The 17,155-nt window shown below is 38.4% G+C and overlaps 1 protein-coding gene across 1 annotated transcript; it reads right to left on the reverse strand.

The window, feature by feature from the left end:
- Positions 1 to 271: 271 nt before the first annotated feature.
- Positions 272 to 15,971, reverse strand: LOC123880356 (serine/threonine-protein kinase tricornered). The gene is made up of 9 exons (XM_045928455.1): positions 15,610 to 15,971; positions 12,959 to 13,039; positions 12,131 to 12,284; positions 10,497 to 11,142; positions 10,092 to 10,415; positions 6,041 to 6,205; positions 5,785 to 5,948; positions 1,577 to 4,097; positions 272 to 1,402 (listed from the first exon to the last, which is right to left on the reverse strand). The coding sequence occupies exons 4-8, from the start codon at positions 11,117 to 11,119 to the stop codon at positions 3,982 to 3,984; spliced, it is 1,392 nt and encodes a 463-aa protein (XP_045784411.1). The 5' UTR covers positions 11,120 to 11,142; positions 12,131 to 12,284; positions 12,959 to 13,039; positions 15,610 to 15,971; the 3' UTR covers positions 272 to 1,402; positions 1,577 to 3,981.
- Positions 15,972 to 17,155: the final 1,184 nt, after the last annotated feature.

Here is a 17,155-nt window from a genome sequence, read left to right on the forward strand (position 1 = left end):
AGTTTGATGGCTTACATTGCATTGCATGATTGGTTCTACATTTACTGAGCTCCCGCTCAAAAGTAAATAAAAGTAATATTTCGTAGCAAACCTTCAACAGATTAAAAAGGAATGTCGGGTCAGCTTGGTGGCTTTCACTCTGCGATGGTCACTGAATTAGCGAAGCGGGGGTGAGATTGCAGTCAAGTGGCTACACCTGTCATCTTAAAAAAATATCTACCTACTTGCACTTTGCGAGGTTAGATGAGGAATTGTAAGAATAAAATCAATATAAATTTAATATAGCTTTATTTGTATTGCCACTTTCTTAAATCGCATGGAAGAAACGATAATAATCTATACTAAAAACTAAACAAAATGTTATTTAAAAAAATCTTACAATTTAAGAAACTAAATAAACATACTTTTTTTTAATTTTCTATAACAATAACAAAGCGAGTAGCTAAATAATGGAAACGAGCGGCCGGGGGTCACTGCTGTTGCTGCTCGCTTGCGACTGAGCGGCGCGACACAGTCGCGCGACGGACGCGGTGTCGAGGGACAGTGAACAACTAGTAATTATGATTCGAGTCCAGTTTCAATATTCAAACTATCTGGAATCGATCGATTTAACGTTATAGTCCGTACAAAATGGCTTCTCACGCGCCATTTTAACTCTATGGGTCAACTGGCATATCAAAAGTAAGATTCACCGTTAAAATAAGAACTAAAATCGCACTTTTCTCATGATATTTGACATATAAAGTTAAAATGGTGTGTGGGAAATAATTTTTTACCATTATACCAAAGTTATATTTTGACAAATAGCAACATTGCTAAATAACCACGAAGTAGAAGTAAAAGGAGGTTACTTCCAATACCTACTTATCGCTATCCCACTTCGACTGCCCAGCGAGAGCGAGAGGTCGGACAGGGCCCGATCTGTCGTTTTAATTTGTTATTCGTAGTGGGAGACATATTATGTTGGTATTTGGTTCCAGTATCCAGGGTATATATTATTATATATTATATCTATATAATATAATACCTGCATGTCTTTATCGACTGTCAACTTATTGACAGATTACAGATAAATTGAATTTTGAAACCCGACTTCAACATTCTTGGATGATGCGAATATTATCCTGAACTTCAGGACATTCCTACAACAGTCGAGTAAGTTTAAATCGACCAGTGATATCTTTAAATGGTCTTTCATATTGTATGAACTGTTGTCAATTTATTATTATTATTATTATTGAAAACCCAAATAACGAGAACAAAGCGCAACATTGTTAGACAAAGTTCAAATTACATATATTGGTCGTAATTAACTCTTATCTCGGGTGAAATGACTTATTACTAGAAGCCAAAATTAATAATAATCACTAATGACACTTAACGTAAGCGCGAGGGCCAAGGGCTGTGTGCCTAGTGGGAGATTTTTAACCTATTCGATCGCGTAAAAGTTAACTGCGTTTTGTATGGAATTGAAACAGCGCCATCTTCTTGTCACTAGATGGCGCTGTTTCAATTCCATACAAAACGCAGTTAACTTTTACGCGATCGAATAGGTTAAAAATCTCCCACTAGGCACACAGGTCCAAGTACGAGTAAAAATTTACCACGAAGCGCGAGCACTAAACGAGCGCTCACATGAGTATTCTCTAAGGACAGTCATCAAGCGCAAAACACAAAATTATGTATATCTTTTTTATGGATAGGTTATATTATAAACTGATATCTATGGCTAAGTAAATATAAAATATATAAATCAAGTAAGCATACATATTAATTTGAGTGTTGAAGTGAAGTTATTATGTACTGGTATTAAGCTGTATAGTTACATGGAATCAATAGCATCCAGGCAGGTGTGGAGAGGCATTACCTGCTCTGTTAGCTGCCCGAGAACGGATAACATAGCATCGCGGACACCTGGACAGGTACTATGAGCTCCCAGGTGAATTCAATATATTATTAATAATTAATAATGATTATTACGAATTGAATAGTGTAATGTTAATAAAAATAAAATGAAATCGTACTATATAAGCAATAATTTAACTAAATGAAATCGATAAAGTAAGCAATAATAAGAGCAATTTTTTAATATTTTAAGTATTTTATCAACTGATTACAGATAGACTGATTAATTATTATTAATTTTGGCCATACAACGAGCGTCCACATCATCGTGAGCCCATCAGCGGCAGTTCGGCACGCATCGAATAAACCGCATCTGTTTTACTAATTCAATAATTTAACGATAATCGATAAGGTCTAAATAATACAATGATTACAATCAAATGAACTGTACAATACGATCCTTTCATACATCAATAAGCTACGAGGAATCATGAGAGCAAAATATCCGAGTTCTTCAAAGCAGGAGCAAAGACAATATCACCCCACTATCATAACGATAGGTATTAGGAATATTTGTTGCTTTCTTGTACAATGTGCTCATTCGGTGTTCCTCGCAACATGTTGGCCGTGCATCCTACATAAGTTCCAAACTCAGTAGGACAATAGTGGATACAAGACAATACAAAAGGAATCGAAATTGGCGGCGTTAATAATTCCCTTTAACTTACACTTTATACATGTGTATGCATGTGAACGAGACGGAATAATTAGCGCTGCTTCGTTTCGATTAATTTCTTGACTGGCACGAGTGCAATACGTATCGGCAGAATTCGATACTCGTTCACACTGAGGCATCGAACCGACAGCCAACGGCTCAGAGTTCTGCATTCATTGCAATCTATACACAGGCCTAACCTCTCTAATTGTCTACCACGCAGAACAATAGCTGTCTAACGTGACGCTAAATAATCAATAACAGAACTATTTAACATAATATATCTTTACCTGGTCAATAGAGAATGCGGAACGGATAAATCAGAACTCTAGGCTATAGGATCGACGCCTACGGCTGATTTCTACTGATCTGTCAAAGACATCACACTCATATTATGTGAAATCTTTAACAGCAGTGGAAATCTAAGTACAAATAGTTAAATTGAACAAATTTACGACATACGAGTATTTTGTATACGTTACACGAGCAAAATCATTCTTTATTTTACTTTCAAGCTATTTATTTTTATACTTAGTATTAATTTCCAACACACTGTGCTTTTCTGTAAGTGCACCAAAAAAGCTTTGAACATGCAAGAAACTGGGTAATTCTTAAACATATTTCAAGATTAGTTGTTGACTGCATTCGCAATAGCTTCCGTAACCGAGAAGTTACGGACGTATCGGTTACAAATGGTTTTCACTAACGCACAAAAATAATTTTTAATCTAAGCGATAGTATTTTAATTGAATGTTATATAACTATTACTTGCGATTTATGTGCGGCGCATTGTCACAAGTATCGCAACGTAGCACTCTACGTTTAGGGCGGTTACAGACTAGCGTTTACAAATTACAGTCAACCAATTTTGAATAGTTCGGATGAGCAAATGACCCTAAGTATGGTCAGTGAACAATCGGCGAGCCCGCGGAGCTGCGCCCCCACACAGCTCCGAGCGTCGCGTGGCCCCGCGCGCCGCTCGCAGGGAACATCACATGCAAGGGAAGTTCGACCGCGACGGCCTACTCGCGAGGCCACCCCGATAGGAAACACTTAAACCGTAAACTCTGTTATAATTTTCGTGTAGATAATCTAAAAATATGAAGTTTCAATATGATATCTCTATGCTATAATTTTAACCATTAAATATATTATGTGGCCTCTCCACGGTGTCGCCGGGGAGCTCGCGCGGGCGCCGCACTTCCGATCAAAATAAATATAGTATATTTATATATTAGTTCCGCTCCCGCTCGCTCCGGGCGACAGTGCTGGGGAGCGCAGATGTTATATATTTACAACCCTGGGCGGACGCGCGCTGACTGCAGCAAGCGCGTTCAGAGCAGCGCGCAGCAGGACCGCGTTCGCGGCGGTACGGGCGGTAGTGAAGGCTGCAGCGGCCGCGGCGACGGCGACGATGTAGTTCATTTCTTGTTGGGCGTCCCGCGCTGCGTCAGCCCTTCGAATCGCTTGAAGGTGTAGTTGATGAAGACCCAGTCCTTGTAGGCCACCTCTCCTTCGCTGGAGATGGGCGCCGACGCTGCAACAAGACACAGTAATATAGCGTTCATTCATTCATTTAAAAGACTTCTGATAAATAAAACCTGTTATAAAGTAAACGACTTCTTTGGCGATTAACGTAGAAGTAAATGAGTAGAATCTACTCATTTACTAGAACAAAATGTTTTGGCCCCGAGAGACACACACTTTTTTCATCATTACCTATGAGAGAAAGAGGACTTTCAATCACACTAATATTATAAAGGCGAAAGTTTGTGTGTGTGTGTGTGTGTGTGTGTGTGTGTGTGTGTGTGTGTGTGTGTGTGTGTGTGTGTGTGTGTTTTTTATAATTTAGGGTTTTTAATAGTTTTTGAAGGGTTTTGATTTGTGTATTTTAAATGATTCACCAATTTCCACATTCGAGTTTTCGTATATAATCGCATTGTTCTACCTATTTAAGATCTTTTAAAAGAAAATAAGTTTAAAAAATAAATCCAGTACAAATATTAGAATAGACTGACCAATTTTATTTACTTTTGTATAGGAATTACTTTTTTTTTTGAGAACCGTTGGGGGCACTCTAGTAATTTTACTATATTCATGATGTTTCATAATTTTTTTGAAAGGTTACCTTTGAGTACTATATACGTGTATGGTGTAATGAGTAAATCCCATACAATAACAAGTGTAAATTAAAAATTTATAATACCCCCGACGATCCAAAGTATTTGAGTTTTCCAAAACATCATTTTCAAATAAATAATTATGTATTTAGGCAACGTCCATCTTGACAGCTTGACATTTGTCTATTGACATAATATTATGAACCTAACGGTTATCTAACCTTCTTTTCTACAAGAAAACTAGAAAAGAGCTGATAACTCTTAAACGGCTGAACCAATTTTTTTAGATTATAACTAAGAACACTCTCGATCAAGCCACCTTTCAAACAAAAAAAACTAAATTAAAATCGGTTCATTCGTTTAGGCGCTACGATGCCACAGACAGATACACAGATACACAGATTCACAGACACACAGATACACAGATACACACGTCAAACTTATAACACCCCTCTTTTTGGGTCGGGGGTTAAAAAAACGCCCATTAGCGCTCTTTGCCGCTAAAACGTAGCCGGTCAGTATCTTTTTTCTTCCTCTCCTAGGAAAAAATAATAGTTTCCGAAATGTATCTACCTACCGTGTATGGAAAACAAATATTTTTCAAAAGTTAGTCTTTGTACTAATTTTATATGAAAACAAGCAGAACGGGTTGGCATATTTCAAGGGTTCAAGGAAGTGTTCATAGTGAATTAATATTGTAGGTACCAAGCAACGACTACTTAAACACTAAAAAGCTTAAAATAAAAAAGTATTTAAAATACTGACTTCCAAAACCTCTTCATATCTCGCAAAATATTGATCCTATAAGTATGGGTGTAGTCTCATTTGATTCAGCGCAAAAAACATAGAAAACGGTACCTCACTCGCTTAGTTTGTAAAATGTGTATTTTTTTTTAATTTTCCCCTCGCCCATACCCCCTAAGAGGGGATAGGACCCTATATTTTGGTAGGACTCGGCTGATTTTCATTTCTAAAGACCAATATAAAGTTATATAAGTAAAAAGTTTCATTGATATACATATTTTGCCTCCAAAATATGCTATTTTTCCTGTAGTATATTTGGATATTGGAATGCATAGCGGTAATAAATGAGTAAACACTCACGTATTTCCAGCTTGACGTCGGGGAAGTCGTCGAAGTTGGACGTGTCGTCGATGGAGCGTACGTCTACGCAGATGGCGGCGGGCCGCTCGCGCACGTGGCTCCAGTCTACGCCACGGAAGAAGCCCACCAGCTTGACGTCTTCGATGCCACGTTGTGACCCTAGCCTGCACAAACGGACGCGGTTAGCGAGCGGTGCCACGATGCACGTGGCGCTCCCACGTGCGTCGTGGCACCGACGTCAGCGAGCGAAGCTTACCGGCGGTCCGGCTCGGAGCAGAAGCGCAGGATCGTCTCCCGCGCCTCCTCGCTGATCGGGATCTCCGGCGGGAAAGTGAGCGACTCCCGCCACGACATCACTTTGCGGTACGTCTCCTGCGGCGACTCGGAACAGAACGGAGGGTACCCGATCAGCATCTCGTACCTGTGACATGTCTTTTGATCAATCTCTTCTCTCTCTCCACAGCTTTTATATTTATTTCTTGATAAAAAACAGCACTTCAATTAAAATAAAAGAAATAAAAACTGTAGGTCTATAACGGAAAGGTTTCGGCACCCAAAAGAAGAAAGCAGGCAAGTGTCGCCATTTTGTTTTTAAACATTATTACAAGTCACACGCGATAATAATTCATAAGTTTAAGCCAAATAGACAAGTGACAACTCATCTTTCAGCGACAAATGCACCCCGCTCCACCTCGGGTAAAAGCAACTGTTGCATTTTTCATCGTACTTACTCCCTAATCGCAACTGCACAATTGCGTCATCAGTAGTCGACGCTTACCACAGTCTACAAATATACCAGTAAGTCAAACTAATAAATTGCACAACCTGACTTATCAAAAACTAGCGATGATTACAATAGAATAGAATAGAATAGAATAGAATACAATAGAATAGAACTGAACAGATTAGAATAGAATAGAACAGAACAGAATAGAATAAATTTTTATTCAAGTAGACTTTTACAAGTGCTTTTGAATCATCAAAATAATTTACTACTGGTTCGGAATGCCGTTCCTACCGAGAAGAACCAGAAAAGAAACTCGGCGGTTGCTCTTTTCAACTTTTATTAAAGAACTGGAACTCAATCTAATCTTCGGAAAAGGAAGCGAAGAGATTGTTGTGATGTTCTCTCTGAACTAAATAACTTTCGTACGGAAATAGTATCTTTACTGGACACACATCACAAATTGTTGCGTGTGAAATCTCGACAATGAAAGGTCAGATTGATGATATTAAAGACTAACAAAATATTAATAGAGCAAAATAACATGAAAGCTAACATCTTAGAGCTCAAAAAACATAATATGATCATCGGTCACAAAGTCTCAGATATCTAACCTTGAGAGTTGAGACTGATATAAAAAAAAACTTGAAATCAACCCACCTAATGCCGCTACATCTGACGTTTTCGCTAACGAAAAAATAATTGCTGAATTACAAGAAAGAGCTGACAGGATCAAAATATTATTAATTTTCTGAACTAAAGCGATATGAATGTTGCTCAAGAGACTTCTGAGTATAGTCCCTAAAAGTCACAAAATCATGAAAAGTCTTCGTCTTGGTAAATTCATTCCAGGAAAAACTAGCCCACTAAAAGTTATAGAAGCGAGTCCCCAAAAAGTGGAAGAAATCTTACGAAATAGAAAATAGTAAACTATTCAAAAAAGTTAAAATATACTAGGATCAGACCCCAACTCAAAAGAGCATAATCAAAGAACTCAGCCAAGAACTAAATCGTCGTAAAGACAATGGTGAACAGAATTTAATTATCAAGTACGTCAAAGGCACACCCAGAATTGGACGAAAACAGCCAAAAAACTGAATTTACTAGGACCATCAGATACACAGAGTTACTCTGACGAAACAATAACTTACCAGATTTGCCATACTTATCAGGATCTTCTGACTTCTAAGTCGAACCTAAACTTATTTTATGCAAACTTTCGAAGTATTTGTAGAAAAGGGAAATTTGATGAATTAAAATGCATATTGAAATATAACATGCATATTAATAAAAACTACTCATTCACACGAATTCACACGCATATCATCTTCACTAAAATACACAAAGTGCAAAATAGAAGCAGTCGTAGATCACATCTTACTCCCACAAACACGTACTTGCCAAGGAAGCAACATAAAATTTGCAGGAGTACAACTGTATGTTATTTATTGTATGTTACTTAGCGTTGTATAAAAACAATTCTATTGTATGGCTATTGAAATTTACAATAAGTTGCGAAAAGATTTAATTGATCTACCTATGCACAAATTTGAAAATAAGATAACTGACTGGTTAATGATCCGCCAATTCTATTTTGTTGGAGAATATTTAAATAAATTTTAAGACTTAAGAAATGTTTATTTTTAACATATGTTTATATTAGACATATTTATTTCATCACTCGAAAATTTAATTACTAGACTAGTATGACTAGTATATAGTTTTATTGTATTATTACATGACGTAAGGTAGAATTCGGTAGAACCTAAATGGTATTAAGATCTGTACTGAACTAACCCAAGTTCGCAATAAAGATATTTGTATTTTGTATTTTATTTTTATAAATTATCTAAGGAGGTGAAGAACGCGAACTCGTTCAACATATTTTAAAAAAAAAACAAAAAAAAAAACACATAGTTCACCATATAAATTTTCTTAATTAAATTTACTGTTATACTGTTCCAACTACGCTGTGGCAACGATCTCGCATTCGTCCAAGATGGAGTGATATTGTGAAACTTTGAGGGTGTATTGAAAATTATATTACCTACCTATGAAATATTGCTAAATGGTTACTTGTTAACTGGTAAATTGTATGTTAAGTGAGTTGTAGAGTAAGTTGTAGTAATAACATGATTGCCGAACAAACGAATACTTATGTGTTAGGGTGGTCCTTATTCCTAAGAAGAAAAAAAAAATTACTTTAATTTCGCGGGGCACCACGTTATTTGATTATATACCATTAGAAAGTATTTCAGTATTTTTTTTGAATTTCTTAAATGACATTTAGAGGTCGCTACCAAGGTTTGAATTTTAAATAAAAACTCAAAATCTGTATTTGTTAGATTCTTTTATTTTTATAGCCGGGACATAAAAAATATTAAAAAAATATTGTTGTTGTTATGAATTAAGATATTATGTAGATATTTGAATCATTTATTTTTTAGATATGCATGCGCACAAGCCAATTTTTAAGTTACGAGTATTATGACGTTAGTGCGCACGTGAAGCCCCGTTCATGGCAGCGACAACTCGTTGGTGGGTTGAGTTTAAAATAGTGAAATCGTTTCCACAGATGAAGGAAATATAATTATTATAAAGTAAAGTGTGACATAACTTTGTTAATTTTTCAATTTTCTAGTTTCTTATATAGTTTATAAACGCACGAAGTTGCATAATTTGCCCTAAAATAGATATTTTTCAAGGGTCATAACTTTCAAAATAAATATAATTTTTCTAAATTTATTATTTTAGGGCATGGATAATGGAGAGATATATGTATGGAGAGTATAATGTGGCTTAGTAATAGATCTAGAATAACAAATAATAATAGAATAATAGGCGTAATACGTTGATATGAAGGAGTGCTTATGGCTTATGTTTTTGTTTGTATGATCGGTCCAAATCTCGACGCGTCGGTACAGATGAGAGGTGAAGGGGAGACAGGGCAAGAACCGATTGTCTATGTGAGCGCGTAAAATGTAATATAAACACCTAAATGAAACCATAATTTGAGCTGTCCTTCAACGCTTTTTGTAAAAAATTTGACAGCTGGTAGCGACCTCTAAATCTTATCAAAACAAAAAACAAAAAAGCTTATTTAATATTTAGAGGTATATAATCAAATGAGAAAGTGCCCCGGGGATAATTCAAAAGTCGAAAAATAAGGACCACCCTATTATGTATACTAATGAATAAAATTGGAGGTCTGTCTGTAATTTCGAAATAATAATAATATGTACACCGATGTCTCCAAAATTTCCCATTTAAAATTTAAAGACATGTAACTTACGTTGGCACCGGACAGTGCAACTTCCTCCTTCCCAAGCGTTTGGTGTCAAAACTTTAAGCTACTGAGACGGTCACTTGCGGGGGTGGTGAGGCGAAGTAAGTTATTCTAAGAAATCAACAGAGCCAAAGGTCTGTGAGACCCCTATGTCCACACTTAAAGGTTAAACCAAAACAGTTTCCCAAGTTATAGTCCCAAGTATAGCATATTAGTTGAGAAGGAATAGTTGGATATATCAGTAATCATGTGGTGTGGTGTGGTGTGTGTGGTGTGGCGTTGTGTGGTATCACTTACATGATAACGCCGAGGCTCCACCAGTCGGCCTGGGGACCGTATCCGGTCTGCAAGAACACCTCGGGCGCGATGTAGTCAGGCGTGCCCACGGTGGAGTAGGCGAGCGCGCGCCGGTTGCGCTTCCAGGACTCGGCGCGCCGCTTGGAGTCCAGCGCGGAGGACGACGTGGACACGGAGAAGAAGTTGAAGTCGGAGGGCGTGGCGCGCGACAGGTCGCGGTAGAAGTCCGTGCGGTGGCTCTTCTTGAGCCCCGTGCACAGGCCGAAGTCGCTCAGCTTGATGTGTCCGCGCGCGTCCAGCAGCAGGTTGTCGGGCTTAATGTCCCTGCGGAGCGAGGGGCGATGGTTACAGTGACGCAAGGGGGGAGGGGGAGGGGCGACCTTGCGCTATGGTCGACACACTCACCTATGGATGAAGCCCAGCCGGTGGATGCTGTCGATGGCCAACGCCGTCTCGGCCACGTAGAACTGCGCGCACTCCTCGCTGAGCGTGTCCTTCTTCATGAGCAGCGTCATCATGTCGCCGCCAGGCAGGAACTCCATGATGAGGTACAGGTTCATGGGGTCCTGAAAGCTGTAGTACATCTTCACCACCCACTGGTGGTCGGCCTCCACCAGCACGTCGCGCTCGGCGCGCACGTGCGCCACCTGTTCCTTCTCCAGCATGTCGGCCTTGCGCAGGATCTTCATGGCATACACGTGGCCCGTGTCCTTCTTCTGCACGAGCCGCACCTCGCCGAACGCGCCACGCCCGATCACCTTGAGCGGCTCAAAGTCTTCGACGCCGAGGCGCGAGCGCTTGAGCCGCAGGAACTCCGTCTCTTTCTGGGCATGCTGCTGGCGCTTTTCAGCGCGCTGCGCCTCGCTCAGCGCCTCATCTTTGAGCGACTCCTCGAGCTTGTGCAAGCGCTGTTGTCGCTCCAAGTGCTGCGCGATGAGGTTGGTGTAGAAGTTCTCCAGCGTCACCTTGGCCTTGGTGGCCTTGTCCAGCGTGTGGCCGCTGAAGCGCACGCTGTCCGCGCCCGTCATCTCCAGCGCCCCTGCAACCACATCTGCATCGCCATAACACAAACCATCTACCGCTCGTATTACTGATCATTACTTCCAGTGCGTCAAAACAGAAACAATCTCATCATATATAAACTTTGGACTTGGCTTTAAAAGGCGTTAGACACGTTCGTTGTATAAAGTAAACGTGTTTAACGTCACCTAAATATTTTTTGTGAAAAGACTGATAACAGGAAAAAGATTATCTCAGTCCTATTTAAAAAAAAATAGGTACACATCTATTTTTTTTTAAATATATTTAAAAGAAATCCTCTAATTTATGTCAGAGTCCTTTTCGCTTTTTTCAAATTGCGTGCTACTTTTATTATTTAATTAAATTTAAAACAAGTTTATTGTAACAAAATTACAAAGACAAATTATTTGTTTATTTTTACTATATTACACCTAAAATTTTTATCAAAGTTACACATATTTATTCTTATAATAAACTTCCGATCAATATTATGAAGTATAATTTTATTAAAATTTACAGCATTTTTTTTTTGTTTTTATTTATGGAATTTTTAGCAACTTTTGAAAAGTCAAGAAATGTCTGGCATTTTTTGTTTGAAATCAGTAGGTACCTCCAGTGTTTCTTTCTTTATTTGCATTTCTGTTATCTGCTCCGATGCCAAGCATTCCAAGCAAGAGAGACTGCATACTATAGTTTGAACCTATTTACTCGCAAGTAGATGGGTGAGAGTTAGTGAAGGAAAATCCGAAAATTCTAAATGCTGCAGCATTTAGAATTTTCGGATAAGGAGCAGACTAATGTGTGTCCTCAAAGAGACCTTTAAACGATCAGTTGTACAAGTTGCAAGAGTGCACATTTCGGAGCCTTATTCATTTCATTATCCCCATCTTCAATATGATGTTCAACCTATAACCAGCCCACTACTGAGCGTGAGTTACTAACTTCGATTTCTGTTCGTGGAGTTACGATATGATTATGATTACACCATCTAAATTGAGGTACATATCAACATATTGTTCATGATTTACGACGAGATCAAAACAATGACATCATAGCTTTGCACTAGAGCTGTTTGTTCATCCAATCAGTGCCAATAAGCATTCGCGGGTGACTCTGCGTCGATTCGTCCGTGGAACGAGAAAACTGCGATTCTATACTCGCTAACACTACGGCCTGGACACTTATACTCAGTGATCATCACTGAATGAAAGCCATCAAGCTCATTTGACATTTATTTTTAATCTATTAAAGGTTGGCTACTAAAAATGGTTTTTACATCGCTTAGTGAAGTAGCAGTTTAGAACTAAACAATGTCAAATGAGTTTCATGGCTTTCACTTAGTGATGATCACTGAGTGCGAATTATCCCGCCAGATAGAGAGAGCGTTTCTGCTGTCGACACGAACGGATGTCTCACTAATCATACGACGGTAACCATGCTCCATACATTATTCCTTCAAAATATGCGCTCATCATAAAAACATAGTTCGCTTCTCCGCCAATCAAAATCAATGACACATTCGAGAAACAGACAATGTAAGTCTATGGTTTGCCAGATTTGGGTAAAAATATCCAGATTTATAATTACATAGATTTAAATATTTGTATGTATATTTTTATAATTACAAACTAAATATTATAATGAAGTTTCTAGAAAATATCTACAAAATTTCACTGCCTTTGATTGGTTAATATTCAAATAAGAGCCAAACTACATTTGTTTAGAGCGCAGTACAGTTATTCGTACGCTTAAACTTGTATAAGTCAGAGTAAGTTGTCACCATCGTCTGGTTTAGTGGTTGCTAATGATTTGCGCCTTTACGTTGAGTCAAAACAAAAGCAACTTACCCGGGGGCTGGGGCGCTGGCGCGAGCGTGTCAGGGGCCACCGTAGTGCCCGGGTTGCTGTTCCCCCAAGACACGGCTCACTCTGCAAAACAAACGCGGGGCAAGTGAGATTTGCGTCTTGGCGTAGCAGAGACAATTAACATTAGTAGATCTCTGGCATTTCATTTATACCAATTAGATGATGCCCGCGACATTATCACTTTTAAAAATCCCGCGGGACTCCGGGATATATCATAAATCATACCACAGGGCTGATTTGTTCGAACTTATTTAAAAATTCGCCACAAACATTGACCGTATCCCGAATAGTGTGGCCAGTTAGTCAATTTGCCGAATGCTGAACTACCTAAAATTTGATTTCTCTCTCTCGAATCATCTCCCCATACCATTAAATTAATGGAGTTGTGTCATTAGCAAATAACAATTAAATATTGCAGCACAGAAATCCTCGTTCGGCTTGCTTCCGCACACGGTCCGTGCGCGTCGCCGAGTCGAGAGGAGGTGTTGGCGGAACTTGAGGCCAGGGGCCAAGAGACTAACAGCGTCGCTGTGGTCACGCTAAGTGACGCGCACAAAACGCTGGTGACCTCGCAGTTCGGACTAAGGAAAATGGAAAGTAATAGTGTCGCACCGTACGCGGCGTCGGCGATCAAAATAAAAGGTTGTTGGTCGATTCTTACCCAGGGTAAAAATTAAGAATCACATGTGAAGTGGCAATGTGATAGAACCAAGAAACGGCTCATATTGGACAAATACTACAAGGTAAACTCAAAGAACACAGAAATTAAACTGGCCCAAGAAACAATAGAAATATTATTCTGACAGATCCAAAACCAAAACTGGCACAGGTGCTGGTGCCATTGCCAAGTACTTAACATGATAATAAGTCACACACTTGGTAAGGGCAACTCTATTTTTTTTAAGGAGAGTGTGTAGGTATCACAACATACATCCAGATGACTACAGACAAAAATTACGTTTTATTAATTTGCTTTATTGCTATATAAATATTAATGCATCCTCAGATACGAAATTTCAAAATATGCATTCAATGAACTGTGCAGTTACAATTATACTATAAATATAGATTTATATAGATATATTAGATTAATAACAATTATTATCACCATTACATCATTATCTTACAAATCCAACAAGTGACAACCAAAAGTGTCCAATTTTTAATGAATTTGACTTTGATATAGTAAATTAGAAAAATGCTTTCATTGTTATTGACTTCATTGAGATTGTGTAAATGAACAGGAATCATTATATTAATATATATAGAGCTATTCCTGCTGATTCACTTACTGATTCACTCACTCACTCATTGATCAAAATTTTGTATAAATTTTTTTTTTCAGTGACAATTTCATATAGAAGGCAAAAATCTTTAAGAACAAAAATATGGAGAGAGCTGATGATTGATGATTTCGGAGATGAGTGAGGAGCAGATAAAAAAGCAATATGATTAATACTAATAAGATAATAAAATTTATTTAATCAATCCACACAGATCTCAATTCTGATTTGATCATGTAGAAAAACTCAAAGCATTGCACTCTCTGATAGATTTTGGAGTTCCAAAGTGTGGAATGGTAACCTTGAAGCACAGCATTGGCAGAGCACCCACTGAGTTGACAAACATCAAACAAGATGCTTGGTGACTTTGGCGAAGAGGGGCGATGCACACATAACAGACGGAAATATTTAAGTGCAGAAACCAGCCCAAAGAGAAGAAAGAAAGAAGTTGCTTGGTGCTGCTTCAGCAGCACCAAGCAACTTCTGAAAATAAAAGTCAGTTCTTCTTCAAGTAAATACTGTCTGAATTCATTCAGACAGTATTTACTGTTCTGATGGAGATTCAGGTGGTGGTGGGGACAGCATATAAAAGTCCCTACAAGAAACATAATTATGTCCATCAGTAGATGTCTATCTGTTGATGATAACAACGACATGATAATATTTACTTCATACCAGTATTATATATATGAAGTGTCTGTCTGTTACCTTTTCAAAGCCTATCCATTTAACCTAGTTTGACGAACGGTACAGAGATGCTTTACCACTGGAGCAATTTTCACAAAAGGCATGAAGATAGCTTACATTCTGGAAATGGACATAGATACTTTTAGTCCCAGAAAAACAAAAAATTCCCACAGGAAAAACAAATCTACACCAATGAAGTCAGTCATCAGCTACTACTAAATATATTTTTCTTTTCTTTGGAGCATTTGTCTATACATCATTACTGTAAGTATATAGAGAATCACTTTTGAATAAGTAATAGTCCAGAGCATATTTATGTTAAAGTAGCAGTCCTTTGAAAAATCAAATTTAAGCACATCAACAAAAATGTAAGGCTGACAAGGGACAAGTGATTTTATTAGCTTACAATAAGTGACAAAAGCATAAATCAGGTACAAGTGAACATTATAGCATCGTATGTTACTCGGGCGACACTGATAACTGTTCTCAGAAATCTCAGAACGCACTATACAGTGCTGCTCGAGTGAGTCATGACCCAAAATAGTGTCCTATTCCTTCAAGATTTACCTGGAAACAAATCTCTTCCCAACAGATCGATTGATTGATTGTGTTCAGCGGTTGGGACACGTCGATGTTGTTCCGCTAAATGTCGCAAACACTCACCTTGTTTGGGCCCTCCACGCGAAATTGGCCCCGCGAGCTCGCCAGTTGCCCGACCGAACTAATAAATAAACAGCATAAAAACAATGTGTTGCACAACAAGGTTAAAATCAATAAAATCCGATCACAATTTAACGAGATCGATGTCACTGCACTCCGCACTCGACGCGATGCTTTCCGACACGGGCTTCGCCACAAGCTCAGCAAACCGTCGCTAATGATTCTAGGCCTTTGTTATATGAATTACGAAAGTGAAGTAACGGGATTTTACATGAGCGAGCTCAAGCAGTAGCACAAAGAAATTGTCAAGCGGACAAAGATGAAAAATATGGCATCTATTATTTTATTTTTATTTTTAAAGACACAAGGCTACAGATGCAAAATAGATGCAGCAGAAGTCCACAGATAGCATAGATGTCGAAACCTAGTACATATTAGATTACAGTAGATACGGGTAACATTGATTAAGTAGTGGGATAACGGGAGCTTAGAATGCCATTAATTTGCGAACATAGCTGTTCCTAAAAGTTTTATATACTTGCTTTCAATACAAAAAATTCAACGGTTTTTTTCAAATTGTACTTTTGTAATAGGACAAAGTAACGTAACAATTTTGGGTATCTGTGTGAGTGACGTACTGGTTTACTAATATTATAACTTGTTCCTATAAAATATTTTGAAAAATCTATAATTCTGCCTTCCCTATAAAATGTATTTGTTGTATTAAATACTTGCAACCCATCGCTCATTATATCTATGATATGATGATCTCGACTCGCAATGTTTGACATTATTATAATATAATAATGTCAAACATTGCATTTATAATAATCATAATAATAAATCTTTATGGTCCCTCAGACATATTGTTTCCGGTTGTTCTTATCTTGCTAACGGCGAATACTCGCACAATGCACAGACTTATTCAAGTAGCCAAGATACTCGTAATCCATCAACAACTTGTTCTTCAGTATGGCCTTGTAGATACTGAGGTGCCGTACTATAGGTACGACCCAATGTCAGTTCTTGAAAATAGCAGTGCCCTGCTTTACTGGGATCGGTCGGTTATCACTGACAGGTATATTGTAGCCAATAGACCTGAAATAGTGCTAGTTGACTGGTCAGCGCGTCGAGCAATGATTGTTGATGTCACTATTCCACATGATGATAATCTAGTGAAAGCAGAAAAGGAAAAAGTATCGAAATACTTGGACCTGGCCCACGAGATTACCGCCATGTGGAGTGTTGACTCAGCGATTACTGTACCGGTAGTTGTATCAGTCCACGGTCTTATTGCGAACAGTTTCGACTAACATCTTAAGAAACTGTCGCTTAACTGTTGGATCAAGGGTAAGATACAGAAGGCAGTGGTTTTTGAGACGGCACACATTGTGAGGAGGTTCCTCACTCTGGGGCCCTGACCACTGGCGGCTTGGGTCCAACCCACCCCGCTGCTAGTGGGACCCATTTACCTAACCGTATTTTTATCCAATGTTTTTTTTTTCTTTCTTCCATTATTTTAGTTTTCTGTTAATTCTGTTGTTTTTGT

This window comes from Maniola jurtina, chromosome Z (genome assembly GCF_905333055.1).
Source record: "Maniola jurtina chromosome Z, ilManJurt1.1, whole genome shotgun sequence".
In the NCBI taxonomy this organism is placed as follows: domain Eukaryota; kingdom Metazoa; phylum Arthropoda; class Insecta; order Lepidoptera; family Nymphalidae; genus Maniola; species Maniola jurtina.